This window comes from Dermacentor silvarum, chromosome 11 (assembly GCF_013339745.2).
Source record: "Dermacentor silvarum isolate Dsil-2018 chromosome 11, BIME_Dsil_1.4, whole genome shotgun sequence".
Classification (NCBI taxonomy): Eukaryota; Metazoa; Arthropoda; class Arachnida; order Ixodida; family Ixodidae; genus Dermacentor; species Dermacentor silvarum.
In genome coordinates, this window is record NC_051164.1 from 4866805 (window position 1) to 4885562 (window position 18758).

The following is an 18758-nucleotide window of genomic DNA, read 5'->3' on the forward strand; positions in this document are numbered from 1 at the left end:
GCAGCAAGCGGCGGGATCAGGTTTGATGGAAGGGAGGGGGAAAGGTCATGCCCGTGGCGGTAAGATCGCCGGGTCGGGGGATGCGGGCCTGCCTCGAGCACGCTCGCACGCACGCACACGTATGCTCGCAGTCGCCGTGAATTCGAGCGTGCCATGCGCGCCGCCGTCACTTCGCATTCCGTCACGGCGGAGAAGGTGCTTCTGGTTCCTGGTCGCGCAAAAATGACAAAATTTGGGGTGAAATCTCTAGGTTGTCGGCGGGGAAAATTCGTTGGGGTCTCTCGCTGCCACTTCGTTACGTAGAGGTCTCAAATACATGTGCAACGGCGGGGAATCGAAAAACTTCGTTATATCCAGGAATTCGTTATATGGAGGTTCATTATAAGCAGGTTTAACTGTAGTTAAGTACACAAAGAGTACACTTTACCAAACAGGCAATGTCCACGAATAAGTATGTAATTATACCATTTGGTACCATACATTACCTTACGTTAATTAGTGCGTACTTAAAACACGTGGGCTCCCTGATGCTTACTAATGATGCAGGTTAAAAAGCATCGGGACGATGCTTTTTAAGGGGAGGGTGTTGACACGTATACATGTTCATCTTTCACCGGTGGCCGCTTTCCACCGGCTAACAAATGTTAAACGTTATCGCTCGGCGCAGGACGCGCCTGTATCGAAAGTTTCTAGAATGTTATCGATGCTTCTTTCCATTGCCTGTTTTCACCGACGCTTCTGTTATCTGATTGCATGACTGAGGCGAATTGTCTAGAACTTTCTGGAAGACACGCGGGCATCAGGGATTAATCTAGAACCTTCGATGACTCAGGTATAAAAGCCGACGCGTTTCGCCGCTGATGAGATTTTCGACGATCGCCGACTGTGTTCGCCGCTATCGTTGTGCTTTGAGTGTACCTTGATTTTGTGGGCACAGGTTCGCCCAATAAACAACCAGTTTCGTCGTACACAGTTTTACGACTGTTTTCTTCAGCGTCACTACTACGTGACAATATTATTCCAGTCGATCCAAGACCTAGGAAGGAACGATTGTGAGTACGCGGCGGTATTATGACGAGGAATGTTTACTTTATGTACGTGATCACGACGAGCTGAATAATAAGGTGCTGGGTGGATCCAAAGGGAGCAAAGTGATGCGTTGTGGTAGTAGACTTTATGAAAAAGGGAAATGCATGATTCCTTTCTGCGATGAGATAATAACGGGAATTGAAGGGTACTCTTCATTAATGTAACACTAGCAGTGCGACAGATGAGGCATATTCCAACTGGGGGCAGACGTAATTTGTGTACAACAGTCATTTTAATCAATAGGTGCAAGCGAAAAATTTCACTTCAAGTATCCTAAGGAGTGGTTAGCTTTAGATATTACGTATTGTACATGCTGCTTCCAAGAAAGATTGTTAGTAATATGAACGCCAAGATAATGGTAGGATATAATGGATTGAAGGGGGTAGTCGTTGAGGGCGTAGGTAGTGCAAGTTGAGTTAGGAAGAGAAATGTGCATAGATTTGCATTTATAAGTACAGTCATATAAGTACTTGGGCTTAAATCTCACGTCTAATCTTTCATGGAAAACCCATATCATGAGCATATGCGCAAAGGCATCCCAAACATTTGGTTATTTATGTCGCAACCTAAGTCACGCACCTGCTAGCACACGCAAATTAGCTTACGTAACCTTCGTTCATCCGCAGTTTGAATTTGCCTCGTCAATCTGGTCACCTCATCAAGATTACTTAATTTCAATGTTACAAGCAGTACAAAACAGAGCCGCCAGATTCGTCTCATCCAACTATGACCGGCATTCCAGTGTCACTCGAACTAAAGTTGTCAATTCCCTTCAAGCACCCGTAGAAAATGTACTGTACCCGTAGAAAAATGTACTGTACCCGTAGAAAAATTGCTCTCTTATGTCTGATACACAAATACATTCGCGGCACAATGCAACACAAATTGCCCCTTGTAACCCCACTATGTACTTCTAGGTGTCCTCATAATCACCTCAGCCTCACGCGAATATTTGGTAGAACCAAACCTTTTAATTCCTCAGCGTTGTCACAAGCCATAGCACTCTGGAATGATCTTCCTGACAGCTTTGTTTCCATCACTAGCTGTGAAACATTCCGTGAGAATTTGCACTCTCACTTCTTGTAAGTCGTGCTCAGTATTGTATACAATTTTTGTAGTCATTAATAACGTTCCCTTGTTCCTGTTTATGTTTTATGTATTTTTGTTGTACTTCCTCCTCCATCACTCAATGTTCTGATTGGAACCTGTGGTGTATTTATAAATAAATAAATTAGTGTTGAGCTCCATGTACCAAGTGAGGCACCAATTATGTATGGTATTTAAATCAGATTGAAGGGTTGTCATATCAGAAGTATCAGCTATTTTTCGATATATAACATAATCGTCAGCAAATAAACAAATTTGTGAGGAAATGTTATCAGGTAAATCGTTAACATATATTAAAAAATAAAAGTGGACCAAGGACAGACCCCTGTGGAACACCGGATTCAACTGGAGCCGTGTTAGATGGGGAGTCATTAGTTACAACAAATTGAAAATGAGACGAAAGGAACGATTGGATCCAGCTAAGTACTCCTGGGTCAATGTTTCGTACGCTTAGTTTGTGTAGGAGCGATACATGTTTAGCCCTGGCAAAAGCTTTAGAAAAATGAAAAAATTTGCAGTCAGCCAAAAAACCGCTATCAAGATATACATGTAAGTCATTAGTAAAAGATGCCAGCCGAGTCTCACAAGAAAAGAACTTGCGAAAGCCATATTGACTATTAGAGAAAAAAATTTTTTCTTCAAGAAAGTTGACAAGGTTAGAAAATGTAATGTGCTCCATTATTTTGCACGGTACTGAGGTAATAGATATGGGCCTGTAGTTTTAGGTTTGTGAGTTTCACCAGATTTGTGAATCAGAATAATTTTTGCTGTTTTCCAGTCATGAGACAAGGATGAAGACAGGTACAACTGTGAAAAAATGCTCTCTAAGATGATGGAGGAATACTCACTAGTTTTCTTTAGAAATTTCATGGTGATGTTGTCTACCCCGCAAGAAGACGTAAGCTGGAGACTGTCTATTATTTTTATTGCGATAGCAATTATATGGACACTTCAAGCAGATTTCTGCCGTTGGCGTGAGGTTCCGTATAAAGTCCAAGGGAATAAAATCGTTGCCGCGCGCCGTATGTGCGAGCTAAAGTGCGCGTGGGACGCATGCTGTCTCCCACGCGCGCTGTCACGGAGAGCGAACACATGGCGGAAAGCAAACGCGACTTCCGTGGCGCGAAACGCCGTGGTGGTATGGGAGGGAGGGAGGGCGACGCTTTGCCGTGGCACCAAATGCGTATCTTGCGACCGGGCACAAGGGAAACTGGCGACGCAATCTCCCACGCGAAAGGAGCAAAGCGGGTAGGCAGCGCGGAAGGGAGGGGGGGGGATGCAGCTTCTACTCTCCCAACAAATGCGTTCATGTACTTTGCGCTTTCCGCTTGGTTCTTTATTATTTCTGCGCCGGTACGGGCTGCCGGTGTTGTTGGGGGCACGGTAGCTTGCAAGCGATCTCCACACGGCTCTGACCTTTGTATGCACTGTGCATTCGGCCGCTCAGTTTCCGTTGAAGCGATAGACCGCACGCACCTTCGCTTGCTGCGGTGGCTGCGCTTGCTGCCAGCGTTTTGACAGTGCTTGTCTGCGGTCATCGAGTGTGATCTATTCATGTTTAACAAGCGCGCTGACACCACGCTTGTTCATTCAGTTAGTAAGTGAATGTGTCCAACTTTATGCAGCCGATAAAACTACTATCCCTACTACGAATAGCTCTCTGCTATCGCAATTGATGCTTCGCCTTTCGGGCAATATATTTTTTTTTTTGTGCCAGTAGAGTTAAAAGTTATGGGATCCACAAAATTGCTGCGCTTTGGAAGTTCGTGATCATGTCTTGTAGGTTTGAAAGCTTTTATAAACACATTATTTAGAATCGTAGCACAGTGCTACCGAGGTACAGGTTTGCTGGAACTAAGTGGTATAATTTTCGATTCACTAGGCCTTTTTATATTCCACAAGTTTTTTGGATTATTTATAGGAATGTTCAGGAGGATAGTATTGAAAAATGAAAATTTAGTATTTTTTACCGCAGATGCCTAGGCAGCTTCTTTGTAAGCAGACGATTTAGCCTGGCTTTGCATGTGCTTAGCTGTGCGAAAAACATTTTTTTCTGTTAAATAGGCGTTTTAGTATACCACGAAGCATTGTTCGAAAAAATGCGTCTCGTCGGAATAAACTGGTTGACAAGATCGTGAATTTCTTCTTTTAATATATTCTAGTTAGCATCAAGTGAGCGCTCGGTGACATCAGGTAGAAAATTATCAAGAAAAAGAGCAAGTTCGTTGATAGCGGTGAGGTTACTATTTTTATAGTCACGAATAGTTTTAAGACTGTTATGAGACGGTAGATTTGACAGGCTAATAGAACAATGTAAGACTTCATGATCACTCAAACCGGGTGTAACCTCAGGAGGTGTTGATGATGCTTAATTTAAGATAATTTCTATAATTGTGCGTGAAGGTTGTGTTGCGACGTCATCAGTCATGCGATAAGTTATTCGTGTGGCATATTTGCGTGCTTGCTGCACATGTGCTGGGAGATAGCATGCACCTCTGCAATAAAGTGTCGTCTGAGCCGTGCCTGGCTTCTCTTAGTATTGACCCTTTTCGCGGAGCAATTTTTCCTCGAGAAACGAGAGGGTGCTTTCGGCCGCACATTGCCTCAGCGAAATACGAACGCATTCTGCCCAGTTTCTGTGCGATCATCTGTCGAAAAAAAAAGTATTGGGTTGTTCCGTGCCAAAACCAGCATCTGATTATGAGGCACGCCTTGGTGGGGGACTCGGGAAATGCAACTGGGTTTTCGCTCACGCACTCCATTTATGCTGCAAAATATGCAGCGGTGGATTAAAGACGTCTGCAGTTGTTAGCTGCAAAAATAGTGACTGGCATATTAAGTAATAGAATGAACCCGCGTGACCAATTTCATGGACTGTTGCTATATACAGACAGCCTATGTTGGCGGCCGTTTGCGAGACGACCTTGCTCGTAAATAAAAAAATATAACTCATATGCCAGCGTTTTATTGCTAACCTCCAAAGAAAAGACTTGAACCCCGGAATGTCGGCAAGAGCGAGTACCGCTCATGAAACGATGATAAAGGGAGTAGTGCCGCTTCCTGGCATAGTATGTTTCGTGCACGTTATCTACATACATCTACCCCAACTCGCGCACAAACTTCCACTCTATCGCCAACCTTTTAAGAATAAGTAAATAGGCGCACACTTGAATAAATGCACCAAAGCATGGGTGACAGCAATTACGCCGAGCGTACGCGGATGGTCGAAGCTGAATTTTTCATGGTGGTTCACAGGAGTAAGTGATAATACGTCTTTGTTACAAGTTAGACAGCTACGTTCCAAGCCTTGTATGCAGCAAGAACAAATTTGTTGCAACTGAGCACTTCCGCGAGCGATTAGGCAGAAATTATCAGAGAGTGACCGCACCGGTGAACTTCACTCAGTCAGAAACGTGACAAGCCGCTGCTTCAAAGTAGTTGCCAGATAAAGAATGAATAGCAAGGCACACTGATCCTGATTCAATGTTTGGGTAGCTTGGAATACATCTTTAGCCTCGCATTTAGAACGAGTACCATATACGCTGCTCGCACTTTTTTGCCAAGCTCCAAAAGCGCTTTTGCATGTCCTCTGACGCTGTGGCCAAAGTCGTCCACCCAGTCGCCGTCTACAATATGTATTGAAATGGAGCTTTCCTGAGCTGCAACAGTGTCCATTGCAAACAAACACGGAGGCAACAGAGGCAAGCAGTAGACCACGTGATCAACCGTGGGATCGCCGCGAAAAGGGTCAATAGATATCATAGTATATGATTCCTTTGTGTTTCGTCGTGCTTTGTATTTTATTTTGTTTTTTATTCTTATGTTGTTCTGAAAGTGCATTTCTGCGCTCCACTGTGCACAATACATTTTCCCAAGAAATACATGTGTCGAAATTGTCATATTACTTGTACACCAGCAGCGCTGTGGTATAAGTCTGCGAGTGTGGAACAGTTGGTGAGATCATATTTCTATTTTTGCTTATTTTTCTTATAATTTGTTGTGCTAAAGATTAAGAGCGCTGCACTCTGTTTTCACCGCCGATGGGTGGCTGGAGCTCTGTCAAGCTGTGATTAGGCAGCTTTTTTCCCTGTGAATTTTTTGTTTTGGTGAAAATAAAGTACTTTGATTGATATTGATGTTCCACTGTTGACAAAAGCTGCCAGGGCCTGTCTGTTCAATTCAAGTTCGGTGTGCAGTAAAATGGTCTCTCTTCCTGTTAGAGGGAGAAAGCCTCCCTGTTTGTTTCTTTGTCTGGTTCGGTAATGTTGATTGATGACTGGTAAGGCATCACCGGGCTCCAACTTGGTCGCACCAAGCGTAGCGCTGTCTGTTAGTCGGGGCGACGTTATGTCCGAGTTGCTGGATTGAAAATGTGATCACTGAAGGTCTGACCGCATCTTGGTGCTTCTCTCAGACCAGCGAGGGAAGGCTTGTAGCAGCTCTAGTAGCTCTGTGAGAGTTTTGGGCCCTTTTATTTGGGTATGTCATTGCAAATCGCTTGGGAGACGGTGAATTATGAGTGCCAGGGATGATCTTAATGGCAACTCTGGTTCCGCAAATCGAGGTTCCGAGAAAGAAGTCAAGCGGGGATTGAGACCTAGAATGGTAAAACAGTGCCTGGTGGCATCGTCGAACATTATTTCTTTAGATTGTACACAGGAAGCCGTCTTTCCACATGCACCAAGGTTCGCAAACATGCTCTAAGAAGTACAAGTCGTGCCCATTTCGTACTACACCACTGAGAAATAATGGTAGCGTGTTTATGACCCTGTCTTGGTCGGATTGCCACTCGTATAAAAAGTGATCCATCCTTGTGGGTTATGAGGTTTACGTTTCCGGCTGTCAAAGTTGAAATGGATGGTTTCTCTTAAAGGGGGACACTGAAGAGAAAAGTTATTTCTGTATGAGTAAATTACTGTTCCACGATACTGAAAACACTGCTCTTACTGTGAGAGGCCAGAAAAAAGGAGAAACACAAAAGGGCCTTCAAGTTACCATACATCGTGGATTTTGACAGCTTGGGCCCAGGTAGTGGTTAAAAGACTGACTTGTTCTAAGCATACTGAACCTAACATCAGTGACATCAAACTGTACTACGGAGCTCAAGCACTGTGGCTACTTAGCGCTAATATTTATTTATTTATTTATTTGCAATACATCACAGGGCTTCCAAAGAAGCATTGATTGAGGGGGGCACAGAGCAATAAACAGAGTTTAAACAAAGCACAGGAGTGTCATCAATGCATTATACAGACCTATGCAATATGCAATACAAGAAAAGTGGAATGATTATACAATATCTGCTTAGTTCACGAAAATGGTTATGGTCAGTGATCGCGGCGATGGCTTCAGGAACATCATTCCAAAGTGCAATGGCGTGTGGTAGTGCAGATTGAGTCCGAATTTTATGTATATATATAGAGAATTGAGATTGGAAGCTTGAGTCCTTCCAAAAATATGTGTGATGCTCAGGTTATTATGTAGACGTCGCGATGTGCATGTAGGAGGGTGAATTGGTAAGTGATGGGACGGTAGGGATATGAATGTATTTATGCAGTAGACATAAAAGTGAGACGGAGCGATGGCTATCCAATGGCTGGAGGTCAAGTTTTTGTTTAGATTTAGTAACACTGAACTGGCGGTCATAGTTAGATGATATAAATTGGGCGGCCCTATTTTGGATCGATTCTATCTTGTTAACGAGGTACTTCTGATAAGGAGACCAGACTGCTGAGGTGAATTCTAGTTGCTGACGAACGAACGTTATATAGGCTATTATATGTACTTTAGTGTTAGAATGATGCAAGTTACGACACAAATAGTCAAGTGTTTTAGATGCCTTAGCACAACTGATTGTTATGTGCTTCTTCCAAGAGAGGGAAGGAGTTCACTGTATTGTAATTATAGAATAAGGGAAGCTGGATATGGAGTGCTTACGACTGACCGAAACTACCTTGCTTTAGTTAAGGATCATCAGCCATTGATCACACCAGGAGTTAATAGCGTTAAGATAGTTTTGAAGATGGAAATTATTATTTTATTGCGCTAGCAATTATATGGACACTCAAAGCGGATTTCTGCCGTCGCCATGAGGTTCCGTACGACGTCAAATGGCGATGAAATCCTCGCCGCGCGCCCTATGCTTTATGTGCGAGTGAAAGTGCGTGAGGGACGTGCGCTATCACGGGGAGCGAACGCACAGCGGAGAACAAACGCGCGTTCTGCGCTGTGCTCCCTGAAGGGTTGCAGAATTAAGTGCCTCTTTCCTCCTTTATATATATAGAGCAAACGCGACTTCTTCCATCGCGCGAAAGGCCGTGGGGGGACACGAGGGAGGGGAGGCAATGTTAAGCTGCGGCAACAAATGCATATTTATGTAAAAACGTTGCGAGACGAGAAGGTAGTAAAGACTTCGGACACTGCTCGACGAGTGTCTCGTTCTGATCTCGTCAAAAACCTCCAAGCCGCTCCCAGAGGCACTGGAAACAGTCACCAACGATGCGCGCGTTCGGTGCGAACGGGGGCAAAACGCCGACGGCGTCGACAACAGCTCTGCGCATTGCTGGTGCTGCTGCATGTCCAAGTTTCATCATCATCATCATCATCAGCCTATATTTTATGTCCACTGCAGGACGAAGGCCTCTCCCTGCGATCTCCAATTACCCCTGTCTTGCGCTAGCGTATTCCAACTTGTGCCTGCAAATTTCCTAACTTCATCATCCCATCTGGTTTTCTGTCGACCTCGACTGCGCTTCCCTTCTCTTGGTATCCATTCTGTAGCCCTAATGGTCCACCGGTTATCCATCCTACGCATTACATGGCCTGCCCAGCTCCATTTCTTCCGCTTAATGTCAACTAGAATATCGGCTATCCCCGTTTGTTCTCTGATCCACACCGCTCTCTTCCTGTCTCTTAACGTTAGTCCTAAGATTTTTCATTCCATCGCTCTTTGTGCGGTCCTTAACTTGTTCTCGAGCTTCTTTGTTAACCTCCAAGTTTCTTCCCCATATGTTAGCACGGGTAGAATGCAATGATTGTACACTTTTCTTTTCAACGACAGTGGTAAGCTCCCAGTCAGGACTTGGTAATGCCGGCCGTATGCACGCCAACCCAATTTTATTCTTCTGTAAATTTCTTTCTCGTGATCAGGGTCCCCTGTGAGTAATTGACCTAGATAAACGTACTCCTTTAAAGACTCTAGAGGCTGACTGGCGATCCTGAATTCTTGTTCCCTTGCCAGGCTATTGAACATTATCTTTGTCTTCTGCATATTCATCTTCAACCCAATTCTTACACTTTCTCGATTAAGGTCCTCGATCATTTGTTGTAATTCGTCTCCATTGTTGCTGAATAGGACAATGTCATCTGCAAACCGAAGGTTACTGAGATATTCATCGTTGATCCTCACTCCTAAGCCTTCCCAGTCTAAGAGCTTGAATACTTCTTCTAAGCATGCAGTGAATAGCATTGGAGAGATTGTGTCTCCTTGCCTGACCCCTTTCTTGATAGGTAACTTTCTACTTTTCTTGCGGAGAACCAAGGTAGCTGCGGAATCCTTGTAGATGTTTGCTAGGATATTCACGTATGCCTCCTGTACTCCTTGATTACGCAATGCCTCTATGACTGCTGGTATCTCTACTGAATCAAATGCCTTTTCATAATCTATGAAGGCCATATACAGAGGTTGATTGTACTCCGCAGATTTCTCGATTACCTGATTGATGACATGGATATGATCCATCGTAGAATATCCCTTCCTGAAGCCAGCCTGTTCTCTTGGTTGGCTGAAGTCAAATATTTCCCTGATTCTATTGGAAGTTATCTTGGTGAATATTTTATACAATACTGAAAGCAAGCTAATGGGTCTATAATTCTTCAGTTCTTTAACGTCTCCCTTCTTATGGATTAGTATAATGTTGGCGTTCTTCCAGCTCTCTGGTACACTTGAAGTTGTGAGGCATTTTGTATAAAGGGCCGCAAGCTTTTCAATTATGATATCTCCTCCATCTTTGATTAAATCTACTGTTATTCCATCTTCTCCAACAGCTTTTCCCCTGGACATGTCTTTCACGGCCCTTCTAACTTCATCGCTAGTTATAGAAGGAGCCTCTGTATCCGGTTCATCACTACAGTAAAACCCCGGTGATACGATCCCGGCTGGTAGGAATTTCGGTGTGATACGAATTCGTAACATTCCCCGGCCGAAATACAGTGCTCACAATACGAAAAAAATCGGCTGTTCCGAACGTGTTGCCGCGCCGCTGCGGATCATACGAACGCGTGAGCAACAGCAGTGGCGGCCGAGCCAGCGGGGCGACCGGCACAGCTGAGCGGGATCCATATTCGCCAAGCAACTGAGTACGTCACGCGGCTGCGCAATCTCTCATTGTCCCCACGCCGAGCGGACCGGACCACATCACAGCCTAGCCGATGCTTAGCGTGAAACTAGACAAGGTCCGCTGCTGCAACGACGACCGCGGCGCAGCCCCGACGGCCAAAACGCTCCCTGCACTCGACGCGCTCAGACGTTCAGTGGCGTGCGAAAACATTCGCGAGATCACGTGCGCGCACTTATGCGCCTTTCAGAAGGCGATCGTTGACAATTTGGGCAAGAAGAAAACGTCCCGTTGATACGTTTTTCAAGGGACCGCCAAAAAAAAAAAGAAAAAAAAAAAAGAAAAAGCCGCAGTTTCCCCGAAAGCTGATACGACGATTGCGATAGCAAATCAGTACTGTACGAAGTAAGGATAGTAGTTGCACCGGCCGTATAAACTTTTAAACATTCGCTTAGTAACTAAATTAACAAGCACGATGTCACGCGCGCATAGGTAAACATTAACACATCTCGCTCGATGACCGCGGACGCTCGCTATCGAAACGCTGGTGCGAGGAAACGCAGCAGCAGCGAGCGAATTGACCTTTGCGCTGTCTCTCGTTTCAACGCGACTAAATATCGAAGGCACAGCGCATACGAAGCTACTGGCACTAGGCGCACTTTGTCAACATCGCAGATCATGTTGACGATAAGGTCCCCGCGGACGGAGTCGTTGCGGCGTGCGCGGGCGCGCACTTTGCGCACGTCGCAGATCGCTTTCAAGATACGGCACCCGCGTGCGTGCGTCGTATCTGCAACGTGCCGGTCGCTTGTTGCACTGTACAAGCTGACTGCACCGCTAAATTTACGTGACCGCCACATTCAAAGGCAACGTAAGATGCAGGAACATTGGCGAAATATCACGGAGAACGCCCGGTAATTCGCACGCGAAAGCAGCGTGCTAATCACGTGGCGGCGCCTCCGACCGGCATTGCTCCGACACCGCAAAAGCTTACGCTAGACCCCTCAACGCCGCGCGGAGAAAAAAAAAAAAAAAAAAAAAGAACAGCGGCGTCACTCTCATGGCTGTGTGGCGCCGGAACACGCGTGTACTTGCCGACGTCTCAGCCAACGCTGCGGCGCAGAGGGAAGCAACCGGGAGGCCCAGTCCGGCCAACGTTCGCTTCAACGGCAGAAAACGAAACTTCAGGGAGCGGGCTAAGCTGGCGCCGGGCCGGCTGAAACGCGGTACGTGCGAGCGGCGCAGCGTGGCGCCAGCGGTCAAACGCTGTACCTACTAGCAAATGTAGGGCCGCCGGCGGGAGCGGCGGACGCGCACGGAGAGTGTCGAAGGAGCTACGAGGGAGTTGAGAGGGAGGGCGAGGGGAGCCACCGAAGCGACAGAGTTGCCGAGGCCAAATCCGCTTCCCTGCCGCCCTCCTCCCTCACCTACGACGGTCCCCGCGCGCGCCCGTCGCCATGTCACCTCTTCCTCATCACAACCACAATCTCCCTTTCTCGCCGTGCTTGCGCCGACCGCTCCCTGAGGTTTCGTTTTCTGCCGTTATCGGGAAGCGCTCCCGACATGGTCAGTTTCGTGGCCCACGCTCGATATGTGCTTGCGCGCCGCGATATTTCGCGAGTCGCACCGTTCGTACGTCGTGCTATGGTACACGAATACTTCAAAAATAAGTCCTTTTAATTCAAACAAATTTTTGGGCCCCTTCGAGTTCGAATTATCGAGTTTCGACTTTACATGGAAGTCAATGGAATTTAGGTCGGGACCGCGAAAACGCGACGTGGCAGCCGAGAAAACGCAGCAGCGAAGAAGGTATTCAATGGGGTTCCACTATTAGAAATCTTTTCTGGTAAAAATAAATTCATTTTTCGTGATATTGTGTAGGTTTTGATGATACGAATTTCGGGTGATACGAATATTTCACGCGACCCCGCGAGATTCGTATCACCGAGAGTTTACTGTATTTTGAATGAAAGTAGCTTGGCTGTTTTGGGCACTGTACAGGTCAGTATAGAATTCTTCCGTTGCTTTTACTATGTCATCGAAATTGCTGATATTACCATGCTTATCTTTCAGTGCATACATCTTGCCTTGTCCTATGCCAAGCTTTCTTCTTACTGATTTAATGCTGCGTCCATATTTTACAGCTTCCTCAATCTTTCCCACGTTATAATTTCGAATATCCCTTACTTTCTTCTTGTTGATCAGTTTTGACAGTTCAGCGAATTCTATCTGATCTCTTGAGTTGGACATTTTCATCTTCTGTCATTTCTTTATTAGGTCCTTTGTTTCTTGGGAAAGCTTACCTACTGGTTCCCTTGGTGCCTTACCTCCGACTTCAATTGCTGCTTCTGAGATCAACCTAGTTACGGTTTCGTTCATGACCTCTATGCTGTCTTTATCTTCATTTTCTAAAGCTGCATATTTGTTTGCGAGCACCAGCCTGAATTGGTCTGCTTTTACCCTTACTGCCTCTAGGTTGGCCTGTTTCCTCTTGACTAATTTTACTATTTCTCTCTTCAAATTGATAGAAATCCTAGACCTCACTAACCTATGGTCACTGCACTTTACCTTACCTAACACTTCTACATTCTGCACTATGCTCGGATCGGCAGAGAGTATGAAATCTATTTCATTCCTTGTTTCTCCATTAGGGCTTTTCCAGGTCCACTTCCTGTTGCTGCGCTTCCTGAAGAATGTATTCATTATTTGGAGCCTATTCCTTTCCGCGAATTCTACTAACATCTCTCCTCTTGCATTCCTAGAATCGATGCCGTAGTTGCCAATTGCTTGCTCACCAACCTGCTTTTTCCCCACTTTTGCATTGAAGTCGCCCATCACTACAGTATACTGAGTTTGCACCTTTCTCATTGCTAATTCAACATCTTCATAAAACTGTTCTATTTCTTCATCATCGTGACTAGAGGTTGGGGCGTAGGCTTGTACGAGCTTCATTTTGTACCTCCTATTCAGCTTTACTACGACGACTGCTACCCTCTCATTAATGCTGTAGAATTCATCAATGTTGCCCGCTATGTTGTTATGCACTAGAAATCCTACCCCGGATTCTTATGTGGAAGACCTCTGTAGCAGAGGACGTGGCCGTTAGTCAGCACTGTGTAAGCCTCACCAGTTCTTCTAACCTCACTAAGGCCAATAATATCTCAGGAAATGCCTGATAATTCTTCAAATAGTCCTGCTAAGCTAGCCTCACTCGAGAGGGTGCGCGTGTTCAACGTTGCTAGGTTCAGTTTCCATTGGCGGCCTGTCCAAGTTTATACAGCTGATAAAACTACTATCCTTACTCTGTATAGCTGTGTTATGTATAGTATAGTTATGTTAGTGCTGATGCGATTAATGTAAATTAAAAATAGTAAGGGACCGAGGACGCTACCCTGCGGCACACCAGATATTACTTCACAGAGGGAAGAAGAGAAGCCATTTGCCACTATGAATTGAAGGCGACAAGATAAGTTTCTAATCCACGACAAAGTTAAACTGTAATTTTGCAATAAGATGCTACACGGTCAAATGCTGGTCTAGAACGATGCAGTCAGTTTGATCCATGTTAGAATGGAGATCCGTGGTAAATATAATGGCGAATTCCATTGGGAGAACAGGAGCACTCAAAAGCACGCTGAAAGTGCTCGTTCCAGAGGCGACGTGTTTCCGTGGTCGAGCAGGAGTGGGAGCGCCGTCACCCAGTGGTAGAACAAGAGCAGTTTCGCTGCGCCGAGAGCAGCTGGGAGCAGTCCGGACTGCTCTCGCTTGAGAAGCGGAGTACGGAGGAAGTCACGTGGCTTAAACCGTCATATCCTCCTCATTTCTTTTTATTTTGCTTCAGCCGGCGCGCGCGGCGGCAATGGCGGCAGCCTAGCGTGGTTTGTGTTTTGACACCGCTGATTTTGACGTCGGTGATACGAGCGAGCTTCGCAGCGATTTAGCGACAGATCCTGGCATTTCTATTCCGCCTTGCTTCTCGTCGGATGCGCGGGGGACAGCGGCAGCAAAGCGTCTTCGCCTTGCTGAAGTGCTTGAGACGCTCGACGGTGACAGCAGCGAAAGCTGCTAGAGCTCAACTTGAGATGATCTTCGCAGGCGGAAACGTGGGATGCGTCGGCGCTGCACAAAAGTATGTAGTTTGTGGCCGCAAGCGGTGACAGCCTTACGCCCGACAGATTACAAGACGATCACGCGTGTTTTGCCGCTCTCCTGCAGAGAATGGTCGGACGTCGATTGCTTTAGTCACATGGTACATTTCTCCTCACAAGTCCCCCTCCCACCTGCTCTCCGAATGCGCGCCGTATTCCAGTGGCGGGTCGAGTGTGCCTGCTCTCACTGCGCTGCGCTGTCACCCGATTCCGCACTGCGCGGCGCCCTGCTCCTCTTCTCCCAATGGAATTCGCCATAAGACAAGGGTGCTCCCCTTATTTTGCACTAAGTGGCCACAGCACAGTGTGAACCGACTAGACCAGCAACACTGACATACTGGCATTGGGGTTTTGGCGTGAAATTAAAAAATAAACATTGAGCTTAATTTTCACTGCTAATAATCGACCTATTATCGTGTAATTAACAACAACAGCATTGTCAAAGTAAACTTTATCCGTCTAAATTGATTTATTGTTTTGCTTAAGTTTAAGCAGGCAGGGGAGTTTCTGCCTGTTGCGAAAATTGTTGCTTTGCATCGCCTGAAGAATTGTTCTCTCGTCATATGATGCTGCATGGGTTGTACCACCTGGTACTAACCTGCTGGCAACACTGTGATGCACATAGATGAACACTTGTTCTTGCAGGTGTTCCGCCCGTACCGTGCCAGCTCACATGACATGTGCCGCTTCCACTCGGAAGAGTACATTGACTTTCTTGAGCGAGTGACACCGCAGAACATCCAGACCTTCACCAAAAGCCTGAGCCACTTCAATGTTGGCGATGACTGGTCAGTTGTAAAGAATGGTGTGCATTCCACCTGGTGGGGCAGCAGTCGGCTTTGTTTGGTAGTGAGAAAAGGGTGCCGCAAGTATTGCGACTAACTGGAGAGGATCTTGGGCAGGGCTCTGGCCTGCAGTGTGGCCAAACACAATCTTATGATGTGTCTGGTTTTTCTTCCAATTGCAAATGCAGTAGCAGTATGAATTATGGACAGTTTATTTGACACATTCTCATGCTATGTCATATTATTGAATTTACGAGAATGGTATTGCGTTGGTGTTAACAAAGAGAAAACTGCAGTGGTAATGTCCAAACCTTCACCACAAATTGAATGAGCAGAAATAGAATCAATCAAAACAAACTTTTAAAAATGAAAGGATGTAACTGGTGTGGATGTTTAGCAAAATCATGTTGGAAGTGCCGATATAAATGTCTCTGCGAGAGTTGAAAAGTGCGAGCCCTAAACAGTTCAAAAGTGGCAAAACTGTGGCAGTAATGATTTTAAGTGTCTTGAACAGCATTCTTCGTTTTAGTCAGAAAGGGCGTCGATTCCTGTGTTAGGATGCGTGTATGGCTCTGCCTTCTCATCCTGACGAAAGGCCCCTGTTGTGCTGTCTTTCCTGATGTCTTTCTGTCCTGTGGTGCACAGAACGCCAGTTTTTTCTCTAATAACCTTGATTGGGATGTTTGCTTTGTGCCATTAGTGAGTATAAACTTGTGCACTGAAAATTACTGCGTTTAGTGGGCAGATCTCGTATGTGCGGTTCTCTCGTTGACCCCCGGGCCGTTCTAGTGTGGTCGTTGCCGTGCTGACCCTTTGCCTCTGCAGCGCTTACAAAAAACAGGCTTTTGAGCCGAATTTCCTTTTTAATTCCTGGCAGGCCATTAGCAGCTTGCTGTGCTGGAACCGCAAAATTAATTAATTTATTTATTTCATTATACCTCGAAAGCCTCAGGCATTACATGCTTCAAACTGCTTCTGTGCTGCTGTAAATCTTGACGGCGGAAATGAAGGATTTGTGTTCAGGCCAGCTTTAGGGGAAACTGGCAACCATGTGTCTACCCTGGCTTCTGTCGGTTCTACCATGTGAATATTGGGAGGCACTGCACCAATATTCCTGCGTGCACTGCTGTGCAGCATTCATGTTCTGTAGTGCGCATGCTCACAAACCTCTTGCGTTTTTTGTGAATGATCCTGTACATTTTCATATACATCATAGCCAAGGAGCGTCAAACAGGAAGTGCATGCTTATTCTGGAAATCCCGCCGGCTAGGCTAGTAGATGCTTGGGCACCTGGTATTGGGAAATAGCTTCAATCTTGTAAACAGGACCTTTCATTTCAGCAGCAGTAAAATACTCATTTAAAATCATTCACACTGTTTATTTAATTGGTTGATTGTCTCGCTTACGGTATTGTAAATGCAGGGATGCCTTGTAGATGTAAAAGCAACGAGGGCAATGAGCATTTTAATCTTTGCTCATGCGTTACAAGTATTCATTTTTGAATAGCTGAATCTGTCTTGATAATGCTGGCATTTGATATAACACACATAACTATTTCGGAAGTACTTCTTAACTCAAATATTATCTAACTGCAAGTCACAGCCCAATATATTCATCATTTGCATAAAGATTAGCAAGGTCATCGCCATCAGCCTATTTTTATGTCCACTGCAGGATGAAGGCCTCTCCCTGCGTTCTTAAATTACCCCTGTCTTGTGCTACCCGATTTCAAGTTCTGTCCGCAAATTTCTTAATCTCATCAATCACACCACCTAATTCCCTTGGCTGTAACCTTACATGGCCTGGCCAGCTACATTGCTTCCTCTTAATGTCAACCAGAATATCAGCTACACCTGTTTGGTGGGCCATGTGCAGCATGCTGGGAAGGTACCCCAGAAAATGTGCACAGAATGCTTTATTTTATTTATATAGCAAAACCTCAATAATTGTAACTCGGTTAATTCGAAGAACTTGAGCAGCCCCGTCATCTTCACTGCAAATTCTACTGGATAATTTGAATAGCCCGCACCGCTCTACCCGGATAATTCGTAGTTTCCGGCTGGCAGCAGCCTGCGACTCTTAAGTCCCGACCATACGGAGCACGGGATATGCGTTTCACTAAGCGTATACGCGAGCGTACGCCTCTCCGATTCCGTACGCCTCTGAAGAAGGGAAGGGCGAGTAGTCACACGATACGTGCATAAGTGAACTGCGCGTAGCACAGTGCTGCTAGACACGGGGGAGGTTTAGGTTTGAGGAAAGAAATTTATTCTTAATTTGCCCAAAAAAGGCAATTGTCATCGAGAAATCTGATATCGATCGAGCTCGATCACGATTCAAACTGCCCCACGTCTGACACTCATATAAAATTTTAATTTTGAGCATTTGCCCATTATGGCAGCGTTGGGCATCACATTTCTTGTCATCTCGGCCCACAAACACATAGTCCCGTGCTTATTTTTATGGCGCTTGTGCTACGCAAGTGCAGGCTTTGGCAAAGAAGACCACGGCGGTCTAGCCCTTGCGGAATAATAAAACGTAGAAGCAGATGTTCAAACAACGTATGCTGACGTGGAAGATGAAATCACCGATATAGTGCCAATTGACGATGATAGCGACAATAACGAACCCACCCGTGTGCCTGCTTTAGCAGCGGTTATCAATTCCGTGAACATCATCCGCAGCAGTGGTGATTTTGATATGCTACATGTCCTGAGCCAGCTGGAGAACTTCGCACTTGGGGTGGTGAACTACCGCGTCAAGCCATCTCGCATCAGTGATTATTTCAAGTAATCTTTCTCGGACATGGAAAATAAAGGTGCTTTATTTTTGCGGCAAGTTATTGCTTATTTTCCTTTTTTTTTCTCATTTCAGTTAATTCAAAATCACTCAATTCAAACAATTTTCGTGGTCCGGTGGCCTTGGAATAATCGAAGATTTACTGTATACACTTTCGATCGCATTGAGGATCATAACAGGAAGGGCATGCACCTAGGTAATCTGAACACATAGCATAATGTACAAATGAGAATGAACAAAATTGATTTACAATAAGCATTGGTAAACAGTATGGTATGGTAAGCAGAAATACACAGATGGAAGTGCTGCGCCAATTTGCGCCAGAACACTTCGAATGAAGTCATTGGTAGTGTGTGGCAGCAGCCATATGCTGGCTAGCATTTAGCCGTAGCACCCAAGCTAAAGCAAACCGTTCTTCCAGCCTTGGCATCTTTGGAGTGAGGGTGTGTTTGGTGGTGCATTGTAACTTGGCTGCAGGAAGACAAAAATCCTTT

The 18758-nt window shown here is 45.5% G+C and overlaps 1 protein-coding gene across 2 annotated transcripts in view; it reads left to right on the top strand.

Annotated features, from left to right (window-relative positions):
* Nucleotides 1-18758, top strand: part of LOC119433431 (histone deacetylase 3) — a 140788-nt gene that overhangs the window by 17618 nt on the left and 104412 nt on the right. For both annotated transcript variants that reach the window (XM_037700637.2, XM_037700638.2), the window contains exon 3: nt 15326-15468. In XM_037700637.2, coding sequence (XP_037556565.1) covers nt 15326-15468 — 143 coding nt within the window. The remainder of the gene's footprint in view (nt 1-15325; nt 15469-18758) is intronic.